This window comes from Scyliorhinus canicula, chromosome 6 (assembly GCF_902713615.1).
Source record: "Scyliorhinus canicula chromosome 6, sScyCan1.1, whole genome shotgun sequence".
NCBI classification, from domain to species: Eukaryota; Metazoa; Chordata; class Chondrichthyes; order Carcharhiniformes; family Scyliorhinidae; genus Scyliorhinus; species Scyliorhinus canicula.
Genome location: NC_052151.1, coordinates 115,463,066 through 115,485,580, shown reverse-complemented (window position 1 = coordinate 115,485,580; position 22,515 = coordinate 115,463,066). Strand labels below are relative to the sequence as shown.

Below are 22,515 nucleotides of genomic sequence, written 5' to 3'. Positions count from 1 at the left end.
CCAGTCAGTCAGAGTGCGACAGAAAGATTGTAAGTTGACATTCTCTATCTCTAACTGTTCTGCAAATGTATGCCCTACCTGTTTTTTTTGACCAGTCACATGCCAAGGCAGCATCTTAAATATTAACCTAATAGCTACTGACTCCACAGGAAAAGCTAGAAATCATCCATCAACATTTCTAAATCGCCTCGATGCACAATTCGTAAGGATCATTGAGCCCAGTCTAAAAACATCCATCTACAGGATCCGTATACAATTGAATTCATTTTGTGTGTGTATGTGTGTGTGTGAATGTGTGTGTGTGTGTGTGTGAATGTGTGTGTGTGTGTGCGCGCGTGAGTATGTGTGCGAATGTGTGTGTGTACGCCTCAATGCGTGTCTGAGTGAAAGTTGGAGCGTTTTTATTATTACTTAGATCAGGTAGTAAGTACAATAAATGCTATTCTCTTTTGCTTCTAAACCTACAAGAAAAGCTGTTTGCTTGTGTCTTTTACAGTCACAGCACTTAAACACTTAAACACTATCGCTGCACCACAAGACCTCTCTCTCCGCATCTCTATACATCACAAGTTTGTCAGAGTAATAGAACCACTTCTCTGGACAGCTGTTTCCTGCTCTTCCTGTGCCACTTGCTCATAGCCACCTTTACTGTGCTCCCCAGTCCTACTTCAAATTGTGGATATCCGTGGTGGATATTTCTGAACTATTTCTGGAGTGAGAAGAAATGATTGAGGCGGGTGTGAGGTTCCAGGTGATGAGAATGATGGTGGCAGGTTGAGTATTCATCAGAGATACAAGTTTGACATTACAGTTTCCACAGTAACAGACTGTCATATGTCAGACTTTTGAACCCACTTTTCTATGGAAGGGATTTGAAATCATTTCTCACATTCAATTAAGGTTTTTTTTCAGATAAAACACTTTCTGACAACTTTTAAAAAGGCTCCTGGACAAAAGCGTTTAATATGCTAAATCAAGTTGTTAACTGAAAAGACAAAATAAAAAACAATTTGTGTGATTGTTCTGGTAATCACCCAAGATAGACAGACCTACTAGTGAAATCTTAGTGATTTCCATACGTTGTTTAAAAGTTGAAGAGGAGTTGTAATGCTCCCTAAATTCATTGTGTTTCCCTGAATAAACTGAATAGAAATCTGGCAGAACAGCTGAGCTTTATGCAATTTAAATTTATCCAGTTTGAATACTGTATTTTAACATACTCATTTTATTCTAACCTTGTAACTTAACGCTAAATTGTTCATGTAAAAATTTAATTTAGCAGAGTTCAAAAAAGGGTAGTATCAATTTGAGTGAAATAAAGTTAGTTTTCTGTAGATAGCAACGGTGTTTATTGTCATTCGGGGAAAAGTAAATTTGCTCACTTCTTTGGTGACTTTTTTAAAGAATAAAATGGCTTACCTGAGTTCCAGAGGTACTGAATCCACACATATGTACTGGCTGCAAAGAATAGCCAGTGCAATGGTACGAAGATAAAACAGAACACATCTGAGGTAAATGCTGCACATACAAAAAGTATGGAAAAAGCCTGTGAAGGAAAAATAAACATTAAATCAGAACAGCCGGGCCCTGAGAATAGACATCCATTCCTCCATACCTCCCACTATACCTTTGGCAGGAGTACACTGGTACAGCTGAAGTCAGATCTGCTCTGCAATGCAACTCAGCCTAACCTCAAACAAGCTTTCCCACTCTCTCATTGCCTCTGAATTAGTATCTAGACCATTGAGTGAAAGCTCAGTAACGTGCTCTATCATATGGTCCCATGGATTAGTTATACCTCTTTGTGGATGTGGATTAGCAGAAGTGCTGTGGACCATGTGTACGGAAGATAGCATCATGTCCAAGCAACTAGCCTCTATCTTATTGTGTCAGGTCAAACAACGAAACAATGGCGGACTGGCACAGTGCGTATGCATCATGGCAGCTGCCAGGAAACTGGGCACAGACCTGCACAACCTTGACAATAAACAGTCACCAGTTGAACATTGACATGATGATATACTATTCATGAAGACTGCTGATTGATTGAGAGGGGGGTGCGGAGAGCATACTCTCATTGCTACTAAGGTACACTCAGTGACATCTTGTTCCTGTGGGAGTCTTGTTATGGCACTAAAGACTACAGCCCTTTCTTGCTGACTGCTGGCAGCCATGAGGAATGCAATCTAATAGTTGGATCTGGCAAAGAGAGCAGCTATGACCTATTGAAACTTGGAATGAGATTGGCTTTTATAAGAATAAAATGGCTTACCTGAGTTCCAGAGGTACTGAATCCATACATATCACTTTGAACAGCAGAGAGAAAGTGTAATCAGCTGGGTCAGTGAGTTGCACATGTGATTACAGGAGCTTGCACAGGGCTGGAAAAGTGTAACTGACTCAGGGCCTGTAGAACCTCTGGATTTAGTAAAGATGCCTATGAGCAACCCTCCCCTGTGTCGTCTGCTAAAAGCCCCAACTGTAGCTGCTTGAGGTTCCCTGCCCTATAGCTCCTCCCATTGATCCTCTTCCTCCAACCTCCAACCACCAAGTTGATTCCCACCATGCACCTCTTGAGGCTGGAGAAGCTGAATATCCAACTATAGGAATCAATGATCTGAGTATGTACAGGGAAGTACCTCTTTAAAGACTGGTTCCAAATTCTGGCCTGTGCTACACAGTGGGCGGAATTCTTCCATCCGAAGCAGGAGTGGGAACATAAAGGGCAACAGCAAAACACACCAAACCCTCCGGCCCCAACCTCATTAATTATGGACCTAGGTGGTTTGCACTGTATGATGTGGTGGGGAAGGCCTGGATGGCGTCGCGGGCCGTATCGGCGTCATTTTCAATTCTCTGAGCCATCGCGGGCTCGGAGAATCTCAGCCTCGAAGCGTATGGACTCTGAGTACAGAAGGATCAATGTGAATTCTTCAAATGTTCTATTGAATGTCATAGATGTAAAGGGACTGCACAAATCGCCTTGAAAAATAAAATCCGTAACTGAGAGACCTGCACCTCAAAACATAAATCAACTTTGATCGTTTTTGGACTTATTAAACTATAACGGAAAGTTTGTCCTAAATCTAACTATTCTCAAACCTTACACAACTTATTGTGTCGAAACAGGAAATGGAAATAGGTGGGACAGTGCAAGTAGGCCTTCGTACAAGTGAAAGAGGCATTATTAAAGTCAGAAGGCCTGACACACTTTGATGTAAAGTTACCATTGCAATTGGCTTGCGAGGTATCACCGTATGGGGGGAGCATTGGTTTTGCACATAATACACAATGGTGAAGAGAAGCCAAGTTTGTATCCTTGAACAAAGCAGAAATTAACTATGCGCAGATGGGGAAGGATGATCTAGGCATCACTTTTGGAATCAAACGTTTTTACCAATACCTCTGTGGGAGGAAATTAACTTTATTAACAGATTATCAACCAGTGACAACTATAATTGGGCAGCACAATGGTATTCCATTTCTAACAGTGAGCCGAATGCAGAGATGGGCACTGCTGTTGTCGGCACATACATACAAGATAAAATATCATCAATCAAATCTCCATGAGACCCTCGATGGACTCTCTAGATTGCCTTTACCTAACTAGTCGTCAATGAATAGTTTGAGTGGTAATTGTTTCTATTTCAAAGAAGTCGAGAACAATCCTGTAACTGCAGGACAAGTTAAGAAGCATGCCAGAAAAAAAACACTACTTTCAAAAGGTATGGACATGGTGCTTTATAGCAAGGCAGCAAACCTGAAGTTGAAGCCAATTGTTACCAGAAAACTCTAACTATCCATTATCTCCTCTGGGGAATGAGGGTCATCATCCCATCATTGTCAAGGAAACGTGCCCTAAACCAACTTCATGAAAAAATGAAAATGAAATGAAAATCGCTTATTGTCACGAGTAGGCTTCAATGAAGTTACTGTGAAAAGCCCCTAGTCGCCACATTCCAGCGCGGCTGGTACGGGAATCGAACCGTGCTGCTGACGTGCTTGGTCTGCTTTAAAAGCCAGCGAGTTAGCCCAGTGAGCTAAACCAGCCCCTGTAGGTCATGGTGATGTAGTAAGGATGAAAGAGATGGCCAGAAACTATTTTTGGTGACCAGGGCTCAATAGCAAAATCGAGAAGGCAGGGATGTGTTCAGCTGGTGCAAAGGTTCAAAACCTAACACCACTGATGCCATTAAATCCATGGGAATGGCCAGGGGGCCCATGGCAAAGAGTTCAGATAGATTATGCCAGACCATTCAAAAGATGAATGTTTTCATTGTGGTAGAAGTGCACTCAAAATGACCTGAAGTCACTTTATGTAGACTACATAATGTTCTTGGAGAGAACAATAGAATGCTTGGCTGAACCTTTTTCAAGATTCTGTTACCTTGAACAATATGCTAGCGGCAATGGGCCACAGTTCATTTCACAAGAATTCAGAGGTTATTGAAAAGAGAACGGAATCCAACACATCCAATCCGCTCCTTATCATCCTGCCACAAATGGGCTGGCTGAATGGTTTGTTCAGACAATGAAGCATTAATTGAAGGTAACTCGTGAGAAAGATTCATTATCAAAATGATAAAGCCAATTCTAATGACATACAGGAATTCAATACATTCGATAACCCAAAGATCTCTGGCATTGCTCATGGTAAAAAGTCAGTTACACACAGCATTTGATTTTCTGAAGCTGCCCAAGATAAGAGAAACTGTTGAGAGGAATCAGAAAAGTCAGCTTTTGCGATATGAGAATAGGGTTGAACACCATGTTTTTCAGAAAGGTCAGGAAATACTGGCAAGAAACGATGCCACCAGTGAGAAGTGGATGCCTGCCATCGTTTTAGCACAGACAGGGCCGGTCTCCTACACTGTTCAAACTCAGGATGATGTAATGTGGAGAAGACATGCTGGCCAACTTTTAGCAACTAGAACTAGTTTGCCAGAGACAGACCTAGACATTCCTGAGAACCTGACAATATCAGAAACAACTGTGGAAGACAGTAATCCAGTTGAAGAAACTTCAACACTGAGTCAATCTGTTAACACAGCATCGACTCTGGTTGAGACAACTACAGACAACGTCCAAAATACACCAAAAACAGTGTTGTGTATTCATTTTGTTCCTAGTTGGACCAAGGTCACTTTAAGAGTCCGACCACGTGATGTATTGAGGACAACATTGAACGTTTGCGCTGGCAACCGGGCAGTCTATCTTTAAAGCCTGTAGAGTAAACACCTTTCCAATAAAGCTCTTGTTGTAGCTTTGTGGTCTGCAAGCCTATCCTTTAAAAATATCACTAATTGTCGAGGCACAGCGTTGGCACGGGTGAAGTTAGGCACAAATAGTTGGGGGTCTTTATCACTTGTAAACTGTGCACATGCCACTGTCTTAAATTCTATTGGTCTTCACAACCTTAAGGCCCCATATTTGTTAACCCTCCTCCCAGTGGCATAGCGCTTCTCCCCATCTGGACAAAGATCTTCTCACAGACAGTCAATGTCAGGTAGTCGGTTATAGCAAATGTTGCATTAACGGTGAAAGAGCCCAGGCATGTATCGTTGAACCCTTGATCCTTACTCCATATACTCCTTTAGTGCTAAGGGACAGAGGAACCAAGGGCCAAACTTCAGTTGCTCATAAGCTGGGGGGGAGGGGGGGGGGGGGGGGTCAGCATGCTGGCAGCAGACAGACAGGAGTCAGACATAAGCAATAGCTGAGGAGCATCGGAGACCATTCCACAGTGCGAATGATCATCACGCTCCTAGATTGACTTGTGAGCAGGCACTAAATGACTCCCCACCCCCAGCAACTCGATGACTAAGGTTTCTGCACATCTCATCCCATGACAAACTGGGGGTGTGGGGTACTTGTTGAGCTGTTAAAGAACAGGAAGCAATAAGAGCATCCCTAGCCCTCATGCCCATGTAAACCCTCGCCCCTACCTGGCTTCCATCCTCTGACACCTCATCAGCCCCTTCCTCTACTCCCTCTAAGACTTCCTCCTCATCCAAGGAAATGTGATGCTCCTCTGGCTCTTCATCAGTATGGTCATCACCCTGCTGCAGATTATGTAAGGCATAGCAAACCATCACAATGCAGGCGACACTCTGGGCACCGTACTGAAGGGTCCCACCTGGTCTGACAAGGCAGCGGAAGTGCATTTTGAGGAGGCCAATGCACCGCTCTAGCACTGACTGAGCGACAATGTGAGACTCATTGTATTGGGCCCTGCTTCGGTCTCAGGCCTCAGCACTGAGTCATCAGCCAAGGACTCAGGGGATATCCTTTGTCCCTTACAAGCTTTGCTTGCAGCCTGGGATGACCCTCAAAAATTTGAGATTGTCTGAGTATGAAGCTGTCATGCACGCTCCAAGGAAAATGGGCGCAAACATGAATCTCATTTGATGGACATTGAGGGAGTGGAACCCTCCCTGTTGATGAATGGGACTACTTGATACCATATGGTGCATAGAGAGACTTGAGTGCAATTGTTTGCCCCCAGCACCTGTGGCACCCCAGCTATGGTACCATATCCTGTAGCCCTCTCATCCTGATAGGCGTGGTCCTGGTCAAAATGAATGAAGTCCGAAGCCCTCGCATAGAATGGATCTGTCACCTCACAGATGCAGTTATGGGCGACTGTCTGTAAAATACTACACAGGTCCATTTAGGCCTAGAACTACCCCATTGCTTAAACATTGAGCACTGCCATAGATATCAGAGCCACAGGGAGGAGGTGTCCTCCGCTTCCATGTGGCATCAAGTTGGAAAGAATGTGGCACAGGTACCACACGGTCTCCCTGGTGAGGCGGAGTCTCCTAAGGCACATCCTGTCTGACAGGTCCATGAAGGAAACTCCGTTCTTGTGTATCCTCTGGCTCCTTCTCCACCTTCATGCCCCCTGTTCCGCTGGTGTGGCCTCCAACCCCTGAACCTGCCCTCCGATCACTGGCCTCCTGGCACTGGGTCAATGGATGCTGCCACTCATTGCTATTGGTGTCTATGCTCCTACAGGGCTGTAATAAGAAGAATAGCCAACTCCACTGGCCCCATACCAATATCGCTCAGTTAGCTGTGAGGGATTAGAAAGAGACGGAGGCAGACAGAGACTCAGGTTGGCGTTGATTCCACTTAACAAGAGCATCTCCCCTTTTCCATCGGCTCCTGGACCTGGAAACAACCGGTCCTACACCTTCTATGGCACTTAACGCTCACTCATGTCACAGGTGCCATCCCATCTCCATTGCATGTCCGGCCAAGGTCAATACCCTCTCTCAGTCAGAGTTGCCTTTGGCCTCCCATCTGGCTCTTCCCTCCTTTTCTCTCAATATCACTAGGGATTCTGAGAGGAGTCTATATGGTTGCTCATCCCTCCTGGATATGGTCTACTGGACAATGATGTCTCCATTGGGGCTAATAGATCTTCAATGGTTCGCCCTAGGATCTCGCGCATGAGCAAACACAGTCCCTCTGGAGTACTCAAGCGTTTATCCTTGAATCTGGAAATTTCAACCCATGCTTTGACTTTGATACTGTAGGCAGCTGACATTGTTGAGGATTAACTCTTGATTGTCAATTAGTTTGATGGGTATGAGTCTCAGGAATGTTAGAGGGCACAATTTATTTCTACTACAGGGATAGGCAAAACTAATAGGCCCTTCTTACTCTGGCTGCATAATAGCGAGTTCTTATTGCTGTCATGCCTTTACACTTAGGATTTCTGGACAGTCACTGCATACTTTTTGCCCCCTCCCCCTCAGGCTGGAACATGTTGTTTGTTGGTTTCTCTTTCGGTGTCTTAGCCACTCAGACCAGTTGGCCCACCTCCTTCTCTCTTATTGCACCCCACCCCCCACCCATGCGGCCCACACCCGCAGCTGATTCATACTCCATGCTACAGCAACATTTTAAACACAGGCTGCAGGTTTCAGGACCACCCATACCAGCCGCAACTCTCAGCTCAGAAACCCCAACCACTCCCCGCTGACCCAACACTCACGAGGAAACCCCCCCCCCCCAACCAAATTTATGGAGCTGGACAATGGGCTCTGTATCCTTCAACTCCCTGGTGCTCAGTGGAGACAGTGATACTCACCTCCTTCCTCCCTCTCATAGGCCTGGATTCCGATTTTTAAAAAGCAGTAGTAATTTGTGCCCGTGTGACATCACGCCGGGTAGGTGGAAAGATTCAATGAGGTCTGAAGATGCAATATTATCCTTCCTAAGTGTATTATAATGGGTTCAAATTGATGCAAATCAGATTCACACCCAGAAATCGGGGAGGGCTCAAGAAGATCGTGTCCTGAAATGTTGCCTGGCTAAGTCCCCTTTTTTGGCCTCTCTTAATATTTAGCAGCCATTAGGGATTTGCTTCTATGACTGACAGGACTGCCAAGTCCCACCCAATTTACTTGCATAATTAAATGAGATTCCTGCTCTTGGGCAAATATCTAAGTTGTCCTTCTGAAGACCTTGGGCATATTAGTGGTGTGCAGGAATTCTGAAATAATTGTAAAACTTTGACAATAATTCAATAATTGATAACTTTCAAGGATTATATTTGGGAAGAAGCTCAGATGTCATAACAATAATAACAATAATCAAATCTGAAAGGAAACAACCTGTCAAGGAAACTTTCGGAAGTAAAAATCTTTTACAAGTAGGACGTAATTCAATGCATCAATTTTTAATACATCAGCTCCACCATCCATTTGTTCTCCCTGTTTATTGTTAATGCACAGAGCTGAGTCACAAACTGAAGGGCAGCTGACCAGAGAAATTAAATTGTTTTCATATGGAAATATTTTTTGAGACATGGTATTGTAACCATGAGCAATATCACAATAGCACGGCATCTAAACTGCACTTCTCAGCATCAATTTCAACACTTATATTCAGTTTTGAAATATATCCATTTCGAATCATTCTATATACAAATGTCCAAATATAAATTATACTTACAAGGCCCTGATATCGAGAAGAATTATAAACTCTCTTCACAAACAGCCAGCCTGGCCATAAATATTCAAATCGAAGCTCAAGGATGAAATCTGCCAAAAGTATCAGTGCCCAGACCATAAGGAACTTCAGAAACGTGAACACACTATAAAATCACAAAAGAATGAATTATTCATAAAATGTCAAGTACAATCGCTACTGTTGCATAACATTTACAACCACACAAGGCAATAATAGGGGCCTTTTTTTTTGTTTTCTTCCTGTTGGGCTCTGGACATAGCTGCCGTAAAGATTATCTGCTTTTGAGTCTGGTGTGGGTGAATTTTGTGAGGGACCTATTCAAGCTGGTTTTAAATCGAGTTACCAAAGTGTTGATAATTCCCGTGGACGACGTGGTTCCTGAGTCCTGCCCGCTTATAGCAGGAAAGCAGAAATGGAAGCAGTTTTGGTAGCGTGAGGGAACCATTATACTAGCCAATCCCACACCAACATATGGCGTTACAGGCAAATACAAGCATTGATTTGAGTTTTGAACTGAATTCAGAACTCTATCCTTTGACATCAATTATAAACCAAAAGTGTAATTATTCCAGTTACATCTACAAATTTACTAAACTTTGGAACCTAACAGAAACTTATTAACATTGAGCAGAGCTCAACATTTGATGAACTATGATGTCAAGGGTAATATAGCTACCCGGCTTAAGATGCTTAACAGAAGTTTTTCAGTGTGAGGGACTTTGTGAGAGAGTGGCGCGAGCAGGCGGATATGAATGATTTTTTTTGAGGAATGAATCTTTATTTATTGAAAGCACTGATATTATAATAATCTTTAGTAGTGTCATAAGTAGGCTTACATTACATTACGATCCCGGACCAGACCCCAACAGTGCTAGAATACTGGACACAAGCCCCGATATTTTATTTTAATTTGTAAGATGTGAGGAAAGGGTACTTTGCTCCAGGAGTGATTGCAAGAATATGATATATTAAACCAAACTTTATTACTAACACAGTATTACTAACTTTAACATCATGAAGACAATGGGCATGATTCTCTGACCCCCCCGCCGTGCCAGAGAATTGCCGGGGGGTGGCGTGAATCCCGCCCCGCTGCCCCAACATCGGCTGCTGGATTCTCCGGCGCCGGTTTTTCGGCAGGGGCGGGAATCACATCGCGCCGGTCGGGGGCCGTTGGAAGTGGCCCCCCCGGCGATCCTCCGCTCCGCGATGGGCCGAGTGGGCGCCCGTTTTCGGCCAGTCCCGCCAGCGTTAATCAAACAAGGTCCTTACTGGCGGGACCTGGCTGTGTGGGAGGCCTGTGGATTCCTCGGGGGGGGGGGGGGGGGGGGGGGGGAAGAGAGAGATCTGGCCCGGGGGGGGGGGGGGGGGGCTCTACGGTGGCCTGGCCCGCGATCGGGGCTCAACGATTGCGGTTGGGCCTGTACCATGGGGGCACTCTTTCCCTCCGCGCCGGCTACTGTTAAGGTCCGCCATGGCCGGCGCGGAGAAGAACCCCCTGCGCATGCGCTGGAATCACAGCAGAACACGCTGGCGTCCCGCGCATGCGCCAACTCGCGCCAGCCGACGGAGGCCCTTTGGCGCCGGTTGGCACGGCGCCAACCCCGCCTGCACCAGCTAGCACAGCAACAACCCTGCCGGCGCCGGCCTAGCCACTGAAGATGTGGAGGATTCCGCACCTTCCAGGAGGCTTGACTCTGGAGTGATCATGCCACTACTCGGCACCGGTAAGGCCTGCCCCGCCGGATACTGGAGAATCCTGGCCATAGATTTCAATTACTAGTTGAACAATAATTAATAATACAGTGAAACGATAACCCTTAACTGCTATCTTTTTCTCCACTCAAACAACACCCATCTCAGGTCAAAATCAACTTTTAAATACAGTTTCAGACTCATGAATACTTTATGTAAACAAATGTCCTGGACAAACCACTTGGAAAAAGAGAGATCCTTCTGGAACTAGCTGAACCTGTCTCAAACTATTATTTACACTGCCAGCCTGAGACACTGCTCCCGTCCTGTACAAGGGCAAAACTCACTGTCTTGAGAACAGCTGCTTTTCTGGTCTGCCCCAAGTCAAGTCTTTAACTGAACTGTTCTTCCCACAAACTGCCGGTCTGTCAACAGACAATTCTAAACTCACTGTAGTGAGATCAGCTGCTTCTCTGGTCATACCCCAATTAAAACAGAGAATTTCTTAAACTGCAACCTCAACACCTGACTGCTTCAGCCCCTCGCTCCTCCCATTAACTTACATCATTGTACTAAAACTAAACAAAATGTCTCTAATTATCTGCTTCTCTTTATGTAATCAAACTTCCATTATCCCACACTTTTACAAAGCTTTAGTTGCCCCTGTCTCCAAAAAGCCTAGCTGTCTTTCAAACCAGGATTTTTAAAAACATGACTACAGCAGCCATACACACACTAACCCAGACTTTTAACCCTTACTGCACCAAACACATATAATACAACATATCTGAAATTCCTACATACATCATATTGGGTAAAGCTTGCCATTCTTTCACTGGTTACAAGAATTAAGTATTGCAGGGCATAGCATTTTTTAAAAGACGGAAAGAGAAAAGGGGACGGTTTCGTCCCCGTAACTATTGAGGAGATCAAAATGGCAGCAGACCAAAAATGATGCAAGACCAATATAGAGTCTATATGAATAGCGATTTAAAAAAAGTCACCAAAATACTAAAAGATTAAACAAGTGCATTGTTATGAAATCGGTGATTTGCTGGACCAATGATAATGATAATCGCTTATTGTCACGAGTAGGCTTCAATGAAGTTACTGTGAAAAGCCCCTAGTCGCCACATTCCGGCGTCTGTTCGGGGAGGCTGGTACGGGAATTGAACCGTGCTGCTGGCCTGCCTTGGTCTGCTTTCAAAGCCAGCGATTTAGCCCTGTGCTAAACCAGCCCCATACCATGGAGGAGTGTGTGCAAGCTGTCTGCCCAGATGGTTTGTTGAATGTCTTGTTGGTGCACTAACTATGCTCTCAGATCTTATTTTTTTAAGACAGTTCCCAACTGGCTCCCCACACTCCAGGGTAAATGTCAGGGATGAGCCTTCCTCCCTTTGGCAGATCATCCCCACTTAACATTTTTGGCTCACGGGCCTTTTATTATTATGGGACAAGACATAATTTCCATCCAAGTGGTAGTTCTGCCTCATAAACCTGCCTTCCGGCTCACTGAAGGTCAGCAGCTCTACAGTTCTGGCAGTACCACGCATAACAGTGGCCACCCTGTACAGCTTGGAGAATATTGAGGAAGCTTTCAGCAGTGGACCAGACCTCCAGGGAAATCTGGCACCTTGTTAGGGCCTGGCTGGGGGTCATGTTGGACTTGGCAGAGGGATGGTGCATTTGGGTAGGTAAAACTGTGATATGTGTTAAAATTGCAATCCTGCCACCATGAAGTGCATGAGCTACTTCTAAATGCTAATCTCTGATGATACTCTATATAAGAATTAGAAAGCAGGTCCTGACTTCTTCAACTTCTAGTTTATTGTGTTCAGCAATCTCTTCTCCAATATCACCAAAGTGCCACGTGCATCTCCTTTATATTTGGTGCAGCCTATTACACAATAAGTGCAGTCTATTAACCAATTAAAATGCCAATTACATCTTAAGTACTAGAGAATGTTAATTCTTTCCTAGCAGATTCCCCCTCTTAAAAAAGTGCCTCTTTAATGTTGATATCAATTACAATATACCATACCACAAATGTATATTTATTCTGCAATAAATGCACCCTACTCCCCATTCCAAAATGTTGTTTTTCACTCACATATTTCTTCCTTAAAGGAAAAGATTAATTTCTCTTTACTAATTTCCAGTAATTTCTTCAAGCTAGCCCCTCTTTTCATCAAACAGTCAGATAGCATAGTGGTTAGCACTATTGCTTCACAGTGCCAGGGACCCAGGTTCGATTCCCGGCTTGGGTCACTGTCTGTGCAGAGTCTGCATATTCTCATCATGACTGCATGGGTTTCCTCCGGGTCCTCTGGTTTCCTCCCACAAGTCGCGAACGATGTGCTTGTTAGTTGAATTGGACATTCTGAATTCTCCCTCAGTATACCCGAACAGGTGTCGTAGTGTGGCAACTAGGAGCTTTTCACAGTAACTTCGTTGCATTGTTAATGTAACACCAATAAAGATATTATTATTAATTCTGACACCAATAAAGATTATTATTATTAATTGGTAAGTTCTATCAACCCACTTGACCTTGTGAATCGCCATGTTCTCTCACATCTGTTTTAGTCTCGCTATGTCAATCTGTAGTCTCTTTTCATTGCTGCATTTTGTAATGTGGACATTCTCCTAAAGGGACTGATTGGCCAGAATTCACCAGTCGTTGCGATTCACTTTTACACCTGCCCACGAAAACTCCCATTGACAAGTGTCAGGAAAATAGAATTCTATCGTCAGCAAACAGCGCACAGGTGGGGAACCGAGAACCCAGATCATTATGTATGTGACACTCTATAGATACTGTTCTTGAATACTCCGCTCCATTTAAAATTTCACTCAGGATCCTGGATATAAAAAAATCCACTGCTGCCAATGTAATTTTAACCACTATTCGTATCTTTTTAGCTTCCATGTCAAAGGGCAATATTTACCTTTCTACACCAGCTGAAACATTAAAAAACCATCGCAGAGATTGCTGTACGATGAGTCACTCTAGATCATCAATTTTGATTGTCTAATATCACCTAAAGATGGGAATTTCAAATCACAATTCTCCAGTTTTTATTTTGCCAATGTTTTGTTTGCTCAAACAATTTCTTCAACTTTGAGATCATTCATTTTAGTGCTTAGTTCTAAAACATGAAAACTGGCATCGAGGCTTGTTTGTCTAGCTGACCAATTCAGCTGCCCAATTAAACTTGAGAATTCTCCTTTTTCCATTTTAGAAGCCGTTGTATCCTTTCGGGAGGCCCGGCCATGAGTAATTGCTCCGGGGTCAATATTCTCCAAGTACGACTGCTGATGTAGAGTGACATGCGGACCACTCTGCACGATTTCTAACCCAATGTATTTGAATGCACTGAAGGCCTGACTTCCAATCTTGAACTCTGTTCTAAACCTATTGAGAACAGTATTTTTAAATTCTCTACTACCACCCCACAAAAAATCATCCTCATGAGGATGCCTGAAGGTTTCCCTCCATACCGCAAATAAAACATTGCAAGGTCTGCTTTCAATTTAAGACAGTTAAAATTTTAACAAAACCAACCTCACTGGGAAATACCAAACTCTGGAGGTATCAATCAACCTGTATACACATAGTACCCTTCCTGTGTTTAGCGCCTCTCTCAGAGGACAAAGAAAAATTCTCTTGGAAGCTGATGTCGCTGTAAGAAAGCCGTGTTAATATCTATCAATTTGCATTCCTGAGCTTTGTGGCTAGAACCACAGAGCCAAGATCTTCAAAATAAACTTTCCTGCCATCAGTAAATCTACCCTTACATCTTGTTCACTCAAGTTTTCTTCAAAACCTCATGTCACCAATCTGTTTTTGGCCTTATAAGTTCCATCAGGAACACCTTTACTGTGCATATCCATCTCTGATATAGAACTCGTTGCCCTCTAACTGAGACCTCTGTGTACCCCCTAAATTCTTTCCAACTTTGCAGTTCTTGCTGTTTTGCATCTTTTATTAGTCTATCATCTCACCTGTTTGAAGCCACTAAGACTTCTCAGTCACCTGGGCTTCTGCTCCTTGTATCATTCCTAGTCTGCATCATATTTCTTGACCTTGTTAAACCGTGTCCTCTATCCTGCAGTATATTGTGTTTCGGACTGCTACTGTTTGATCTTCTCCTCCTATGATAAGTTATTCTTTCAACAATTCTTGATTTCTTCCTATGGCCGTGTTCACTGCTGGACATACTGTCCAAACTGACACTATGGGAGGGCTTCTCCATCCCACCGCAGCAGATTGCTGGTGCGGCATGCCGTCGGGATTCTCCGTTTCACCGGCTGGTCAATGATGTTTCCCATTGTGGGGCAGCCCCACACCGTCGGGAAACCCTGCCGGCAAAACAACAACGGAGAATTCAGCCCTTTATTTCTGTGCTTTCCATTTTTGTATTTCATGTTCCTAATCCATGGGCCTATACTCCTCGACTCTATCTCGTATTCAACTAGATTTTATATTTTCTGGTGGCCTTACTTGCTCTACCAATGGTAGTTGCATCTTTCCACTGACTGGCCCATTCTGGCAAGTGTGTCACTTTGATACCAACTTTTGGCAGTTGTCCTTTGAGAAAATTAGCCTAACCGGTTTGTCAGAATTACTATGTCCCTCTTTAGATACCCTGTTAATTTCCACGATCTGGTCCACATAATTCTGTAAGATATATATATGAGAAGTACTTGGCTCCTCAACATGTTCAATAACCCCTTTTGAATCTACAAACTTGATATCTGTGCCCACTAATCTTGACGAGTGTACCCGAACAGTCTGGTCTCCATGCTGCAAAATGATTGTTTTACCATCTGTAGCTATAACGTTTCCTGGACTTGCCACTTGTTACATCCATCTCTTTTATAGTATACCGTGTATCCCTGTTTGTAAATAGTTTCTGATGACTGTATGTTATGCCTCAAAGCTCTCCGACTTCTTTCTGAGATTTCCACTTTTAGAAATGCTCTCCTGCCCACATGCAGTGAATTCAAATGCTCAGAAAAGGTATAAGTAATCGTTGCTCCCTCCAAGCTAGAGGATGATCATTTATGACTGAAGGAATTTTATGATTTATCCCAAAACAACTGATAGTCCCCTACCATCTGTAGGGAATTCTTTGTATGGATGTCCCATTCTAAAGCTGAAGCTAATTTACAATTTGGCCGATCTACCAAAACTATCACAGCATGACTTCTCTGACACACCCCATTACTAAATGGGCTTTCTGCAGTTGTATTCATAACTATTATGTTCATGTTCCCGCACACATCCCAAAATTCCTAGTTAGCAAATTCCACCCCCTCCCCTGTTATTAGCGAGAAACTGAGGCAATGACTCCGTCTGTCCCACAATCCATTTCTTTTCGTTACTCCGATTAATCTGCCTAAACCTAGTTGCCAAGGCTATAAAATGAAAATGTTATTTTATTTATCCATAGCCACAACTTCATTAACATCTCTCACTAAGGGCACACTCACTATGGGTCGTGATGGTGTACTCCTTTGTTTCTTACATATATCAGATCTATCACTTAGCTGTTCTGTAAGTTTGGTGTACTCTTCATCTCTTACACCTGCATCCCTGAGAAAAAATGTTTAATCTTTGAGAAGGCGGATGGGCGAATCTTGTTTTCTAGACTCCTGTTCTCTAATGCTAACAGTACTTCCTTAATTTCTTTGCAAGAAAAATTAGGATTCATTAACTCGATACAATACTGTCTAGACTGTTTTAATTGTAAGTCCTCAGTTGTTGCCAAATTTGATGGCCTTATCGTTTTCCACATCAAGTTTCATATGTGTTTTCTTCATCAATAATAAAGGTATTTTGCTATATATGACATCAGTGCTAATAAAATGAATCCTTCCAGTGATTTTACAAGGAACCACTACTCTTTTCAGCAATTTAAGGGTATCATCCCTAAATCTGAAACTCATGGAACTTTCAAATTCCTCAACCTTGTTTTGAGTTTTGTCATTTAAAGAGTGACAAACCATTCTGTTCCACATACTGTCGATGTACATCCGTTGTCAAATACAGCACAATTGAAGTCAATGACGATTGAGCAGGCCACTGAGAAACTGGGCAAAAAATTCATAATATTTGGAACACCAGAGCAAATTGTCAGCGATGATGGGCCAGAGTTTACTTTGAAGGAGTTTGAGGACTAGTTGAAATGGAATGGTATACACGATATCAAGTCAGCTCTTTGTCATCCAGCAACAAATAGATTGGCCGAACGTTTTGTGCAATCATTAAAGTATTCAATCAAAGCACCGAAGGACCAGGCAACATCATCAAGAAGAGTAAACAAATTCCCAATGTCTTATCAGAACACTGCACATGCTACAATGCAGAGTTCACCGGCAATGCTGTTGTTCAAGAAGAAACTACAAACACAGTTTGGTTTGTTAACTCCACCTGATACTTCAGAAATTATCAAACAACAAGAACAAGCACAAATTGCTAGGAGGGAGCAAATCTCGAAAAAGTGAGTATTCATCCAGGACGAGAGTATTAGCTACGAGTTAAACCACCACAGAGACATGGATACCTGCTATGATCCTAGCAAAGAAAGGTCCAATCCGTACAGGCAGGTGCTGAAAGAGTTTGGTGATGTCATGCTGAACAGTTACTTGCTGCACAAAGTAAGTTTGTAGAAATTCTTAAGAGATTCTTCCCTTGGAAAGTCTAGAGAGCAATAATTCGGAACAGAGACCAGATACAGTGACAAGTTCAGATTCTGTTTCTGAGGATTTTTCAATACCTAGTGACAGATAACTACTCAAGAAGTACCATCTACAGAACGGAATGAGGGCACTTCCGAGGTCTCCAGTTCAACGTCGGCATCTCCACATCGAGGTATCAAGTAACCAAGTTCCATTACACCGAATTGCACCAAAAAGGAACAGACGTCCCCCACCGACACTGTCTTATTGAATTGTATACATGTTTAGAGATAGTGCATAAGTGGATCTGTTGTATAAATGTTTATCATTTTTCATTGCACTAATGAAGTAAAGGAAGATGAGTGTTATGTATCAAAGAATATATCCCTGCTGGTTATGCATCACGTGATGTTGGCAGAGTGTTTGCATGGCCTTTGGGTAGTTCACCATCTTAATTGAGGGAGCAACATTAATAAACCTCTCATCGTGTTTTACACAAACCCAGAGTGTGGGCACCCCCATACCTTTTCTCTTTGCAGCAACAAAGAAATATAATAGTTCCCAATATTTTCTGTTGTAATTTCAGATTTTCAGCATTATCAATTTTTCTTTTTAGCTTACTGAAACATCAAAATTGTCCAAACAAAATTAGTCAACATGATGTTTTTGTGCTGTGAATGTATTTCTTGAATAAAATGCCATTATTAAATACTAAAACGTTTTCTTCGGGAGCTGCTGTCATCCTTTTAAATGAAGTATGGCATGAACAAGATGAATAAGAGCTCTGAACCCCAATTTTGAGTCAAGGTGTGAGTGCAGTGTGCAGGGCTGGAACAAGTGGCAAGCTCACATCACAATGCCACATGAATCCCAGGGAAGTTTTACGTGCCTCATTTCAAAGTTGGAGATGAATTTCCCTCATGAATCCCCTGGAAACAATCAAGGTGAGAGAGGGGATTTAGATGTACATCGTGGTTGGGGATGGGGGTGAAGGTTGCCACGTCTATGGTTTTCATAAAAAAATTAGAAACTTTTTTTAAAATTACCTTTCAGTGTTTCTTTTAGCCACAAGATTTATCTGGCAGCTCTAGAACCAGTCAAGATAAGGTAAGCAGTCTTTCCCAAATAATTCCAACATAGCCTATTCTCAATGGGGACGGGGGCTGGATGGGGGTGCAAGGGGTGAAACTGAGGCTATGATATTTCATTGTATATGTGAAGTGTGGGTCATTTATCAGATTCATGATCACCACACTCACAAACAGACCTGGCAAATGTAATTTATTAGAAGTGACAGTAATTCATTTTTGTTTAAAATGTGACCCACTTTGCTCCATACTGCTTTGACAAATAAACATAAATAAACATACAAGTATTTAGAAAAATGGCTTCTCAAGCTGGGTCACCTTTATTGATAACGAATATCACTCTTTGAAATTTGACTGATGCTGAAAACTCTACATGCTGCTACATCAGAAAAGCACAGTAGGTCCATTAATATCCGTACTGTGAAAATCGGTCTTTCTCTTTTCAGTTGTTGATGAGTCTGCTGTGTATTGCCATCAACTTTGGTTTTGTTTAAGATATTTCTGGTTAATTCTTTTTATCTCTGTTACTGACTCGGGTTTACAGGCAGTTCATTATTTTTATTTAATCACTGATACAAATTATAGCAACTTTGGGATTTAATTACTAAAATGAATGGATTTTGACAGATGTCACCCGCTTTGGTTTTAAAAAATAGACAATTTACAAATCTCTTGTAAATCTCGGGTTCAATCTGCAGTGTTTACTAAATGAGCTAGTCTCTGCTGTAATGGAGATTAGAATGTTACAGTCAGCTGGGATAAATGACTTAATGACCTTTACAGGGAGCACAAGCCTGAGGACGTATTAGGTTTGGCTTTGATACCAGTGGAGTGTTCTTTGATGCCTTCATTAAGACTAACTTTGAATACAAAATATTTGCACAAGTTTTCAGAGTCATTTCGGATTTTCTTCATATTTTTATTTCTGCTGCTTATGTAAGGAGATATCCAGAGCAGCGTTGAAAGCTGGTACCTATATAATGGAAGTACAATCAAAGAATTACTGCGTCATATCACAGTAGACTGAATCAGCTCAAAACTATATGTTAAATCTGCTAATGGTTCACTCGCCCTGGGAGTTATCCCTATCCTTACACCTAAGAACCAACCAAACTTAAACTTTCTTTCTATTTTCATTATTAATGACACATTCCATGTTGTTCCTCTCCATCCTTCCATGTTAAATGTTCCTCAGTCAGCAAATTACGGTATCAGGACAATGAAAATATTCTTTATAACATGAGATCATCCACATTTGTAGCATTATGATTAAAGTGATCAATTTAACTTAAACTGTCACACAAGAAAGCCACAGTCATATCTAAGAGAGGCATAAGCTTGGCTGTTATTGTTGTGACAGCACGAGTTCAATACATTTAAACAAGGTGAAAATATGAGGCAGCCATACCATTATCTTACTGAGCTTTGACAAAGAGTGATTGGACTCAAAACGTTAGCTCTTTTCTCTCCCGACAGATGCTACCAGACGTGCTGAGATTTTCCAACATTTTCTCTTTCGTTTCAGATTCCAGCATCTGCAGTAATTTGATTTTATCCAGTGTTTAACTCACTGCCACCTCTTTTCCAGGAATGCCTACCCTGAAGAAGTATTGCTCTTCTCTCCGACAGGATTTCTGTAAGTCCCTCCCTCACTATCCTACTTCACTGCTTTCCATTTCTCTCTTCGTGTTGGACAAGGTTTTTATCAAGACTCGCTTCCACAGCCATATTTTTTCCTCAGTGACTGTCTGACACCTCTGACTTACCCCACGGGGATTTCAACTTAAATTTCACCCTGCATGTAACCTCCAGGATTACAGGTACCTCCAGGATATACAACATTCTTCCAACTGCTGCTCTCGCCGCATCCTGAAAGCCACACTCAGTGCCATGCGGCGCCACATGAAGACACTCGACATCTCTCTCCAGCAGCACCATCTTACTCTCTCTCAAAGCTGTCCCTGTCCCCAGTTTCATTTCCTCCTTCGCATGATGCCTTCGCATTCGACACCAGTTTCATTTCCTCCTTCGCATGATGCCTTCGCATTCGACACCTTAACAAGAATCTTTTCCTGTTTCTTACAGATGTTTAAAAAAACCCAGCTTTGACAAAGAATCATCGGACTCCAAACGTTAGCTCTTTTCTCTCCCTACAGATGCTGCCAGACTCGCTGAGATTTTCCAGCATTTTTCTTTTGTTTCAGATTCCAGCATCCGCAGTAATTTGATTTTATACTATTATCTTATTTATGGATGATGTAAATGAAGCAATAATGATGGTCCTTTAATGGCGATGAGATGTTTAGGATGAACTTAGGTTTACAGAATACTGGAATAAAAATACATTGTAAATTGAAATATTTATTTACATGAAAATACTTTCTGAAGTATCCTTATTGTAAAAATCAAGGTGTATTTTGAATGTCAGCATGCTTTACAAAATCACAGATACAGAACCCATGTTAGCCACAGCTCCCGGTCCTAGTTCAATTAAATAGAGCACCAGGATAGATAGCTGTGCAGCCAGAATACCACGATGGTAACTATGGTTAAGCGAGAAGCACCATGGCAGTGGAATAGGCAGTCACATGAGCACTATTTTATAAGAAATCACTTATTACTGGGTGGAATTTTGAGCCCATGTTAGATGTCAGCGACAATGGCAACACGGGCAGAAAATACAGGGAGAATGGGGAAACATGATTGAGATCGCACTTGCCGATCTTCCAGGCCCTTCGGTGGTGATGTACCAAGAATCACACCACGGCAGACAGGGCATCTCATTTAAATACATTCCAATATCATTAACGCGCCCTCACGCTGGGAATCGCCCCCTCCATGAATATTCATCAGTTTACAACAGCTGTATGAAAAAGAGAACCTGCCGACATTATCTGTGAAAGGAATATCGGAGGTGAGTGCTCAGGTTGCCATTACCATCCAGGATTCCATTTACAGAGGCGGCAGTGAGGAGCACACTGGATCCAATAAGTTCAATTTGGGGCTGGAGGAGGTGGGGGGCTGGTTCAGTACTGGCACCTAGACAGGGAGGGTTCAGTACCCGCAACTCAGGGGGTGGGGTTGCTCGTTAGTTTTAGCCGCCCTTCATGGCTGGTCCCGGTTTGAACGGGCCTGGTGGCTGGTATGCAGTCAGCACTTCCCGTGACCTCCTTGCTGGGCTTGTGGTGATATAACTGCTGAGAGATTGCCCTTCCAAATTGGCAGCTCAAAAATGGGTGGGAGCAGATGAATACATAGGGTTAGCACTGGGGGCGACTGTGAGGTTCATGGGTGGGGTCCCATGAGGTACCAAGCTGCATGGGCAGAGTGGGGGACTCTGACAATGGGTGTTTTCCAGTCTCATTGTGGGCTGAAGACCCTCACCCAGTGGTCAGGATGACTAAAGTGAGAATGAACCCCCCACATTAAACTCCATACTCAAGTCTACACAAGCAAAGTATCACAGATGTGGCCCATTCAAGGTATGATGGGGGGGGGGGGGGGGGGGAGGGGGGGGCAGTACCTTGTTGCCCCATGAGGTTAGAATGCAGGTCCATTGAATGCACTCAACTGCCCTCACTCCTCACCCATGGGGGAGGAGGGCACGTGTACCACTGAGGCTCTCAAGGATCGAAGTGCTTCATGCGGGTGGAGTTGAGAGGGAAGTAGCTATTGTGTGACAGGGAGGGAGTGAGGTTCAGTGAAAAGATGCTCACAAAGGGGGCTGCACATGGCTGGATGACCCAAATCCTGAGAGGGCTGAGGGTCAGGGCTCCTCATTGCTCACTTTGACGTTCTCTTCCTTTCAGTTTTTGGTTCTGGAGAATTATGGAGCCAGTTGAGCAGCAACTATGACATCAATGTGCCGCTGCACGTGGCCAGGGCCAGCACCCTCAGAGGGGGGGAGGGGAGGCTGGGCCCATTGATCTTCCAGGAGCATGGCAACAGAGGGCGGAGTCTCGAATGAGATGGTGCCGACAACAGAGAACTTCCTACTTACAAATGCCAGGTTTTCAGTGTTGGAGAAGACTGCCTCTGTCTCAGGGGACGGTGGACCATCTGTGCC

General features: G+C 43.2%; 1 protein-coding gene across 1 annotated transcript in view; it reads right to left on the bottom strand.

Moving 5' to 3' along the window:
- LOC119967419 (macoilin-like) overlaps nt 1-22,515 on the bottom strand; it is a 153,179-nt gene that overhangs the window by 66,518 nt on the left and 64,146 nt on the right. The window contains exons 2-3 of the mRNA XM_038799944.1: nt 8,965-9,106; nt 1,420-1,546 (exon numbers count right to left, since the gene is read on the bottom strand). Of these exons, the coding sequence (XP_038655872.1) occupies nt 1,420-1,546; nt 8,965-9,106 (269 nt within the window). The remainder of the gene's footprint in view (nt 1-1,419; nt 1,547-8,964; nt 9,107-22,515) is intronic.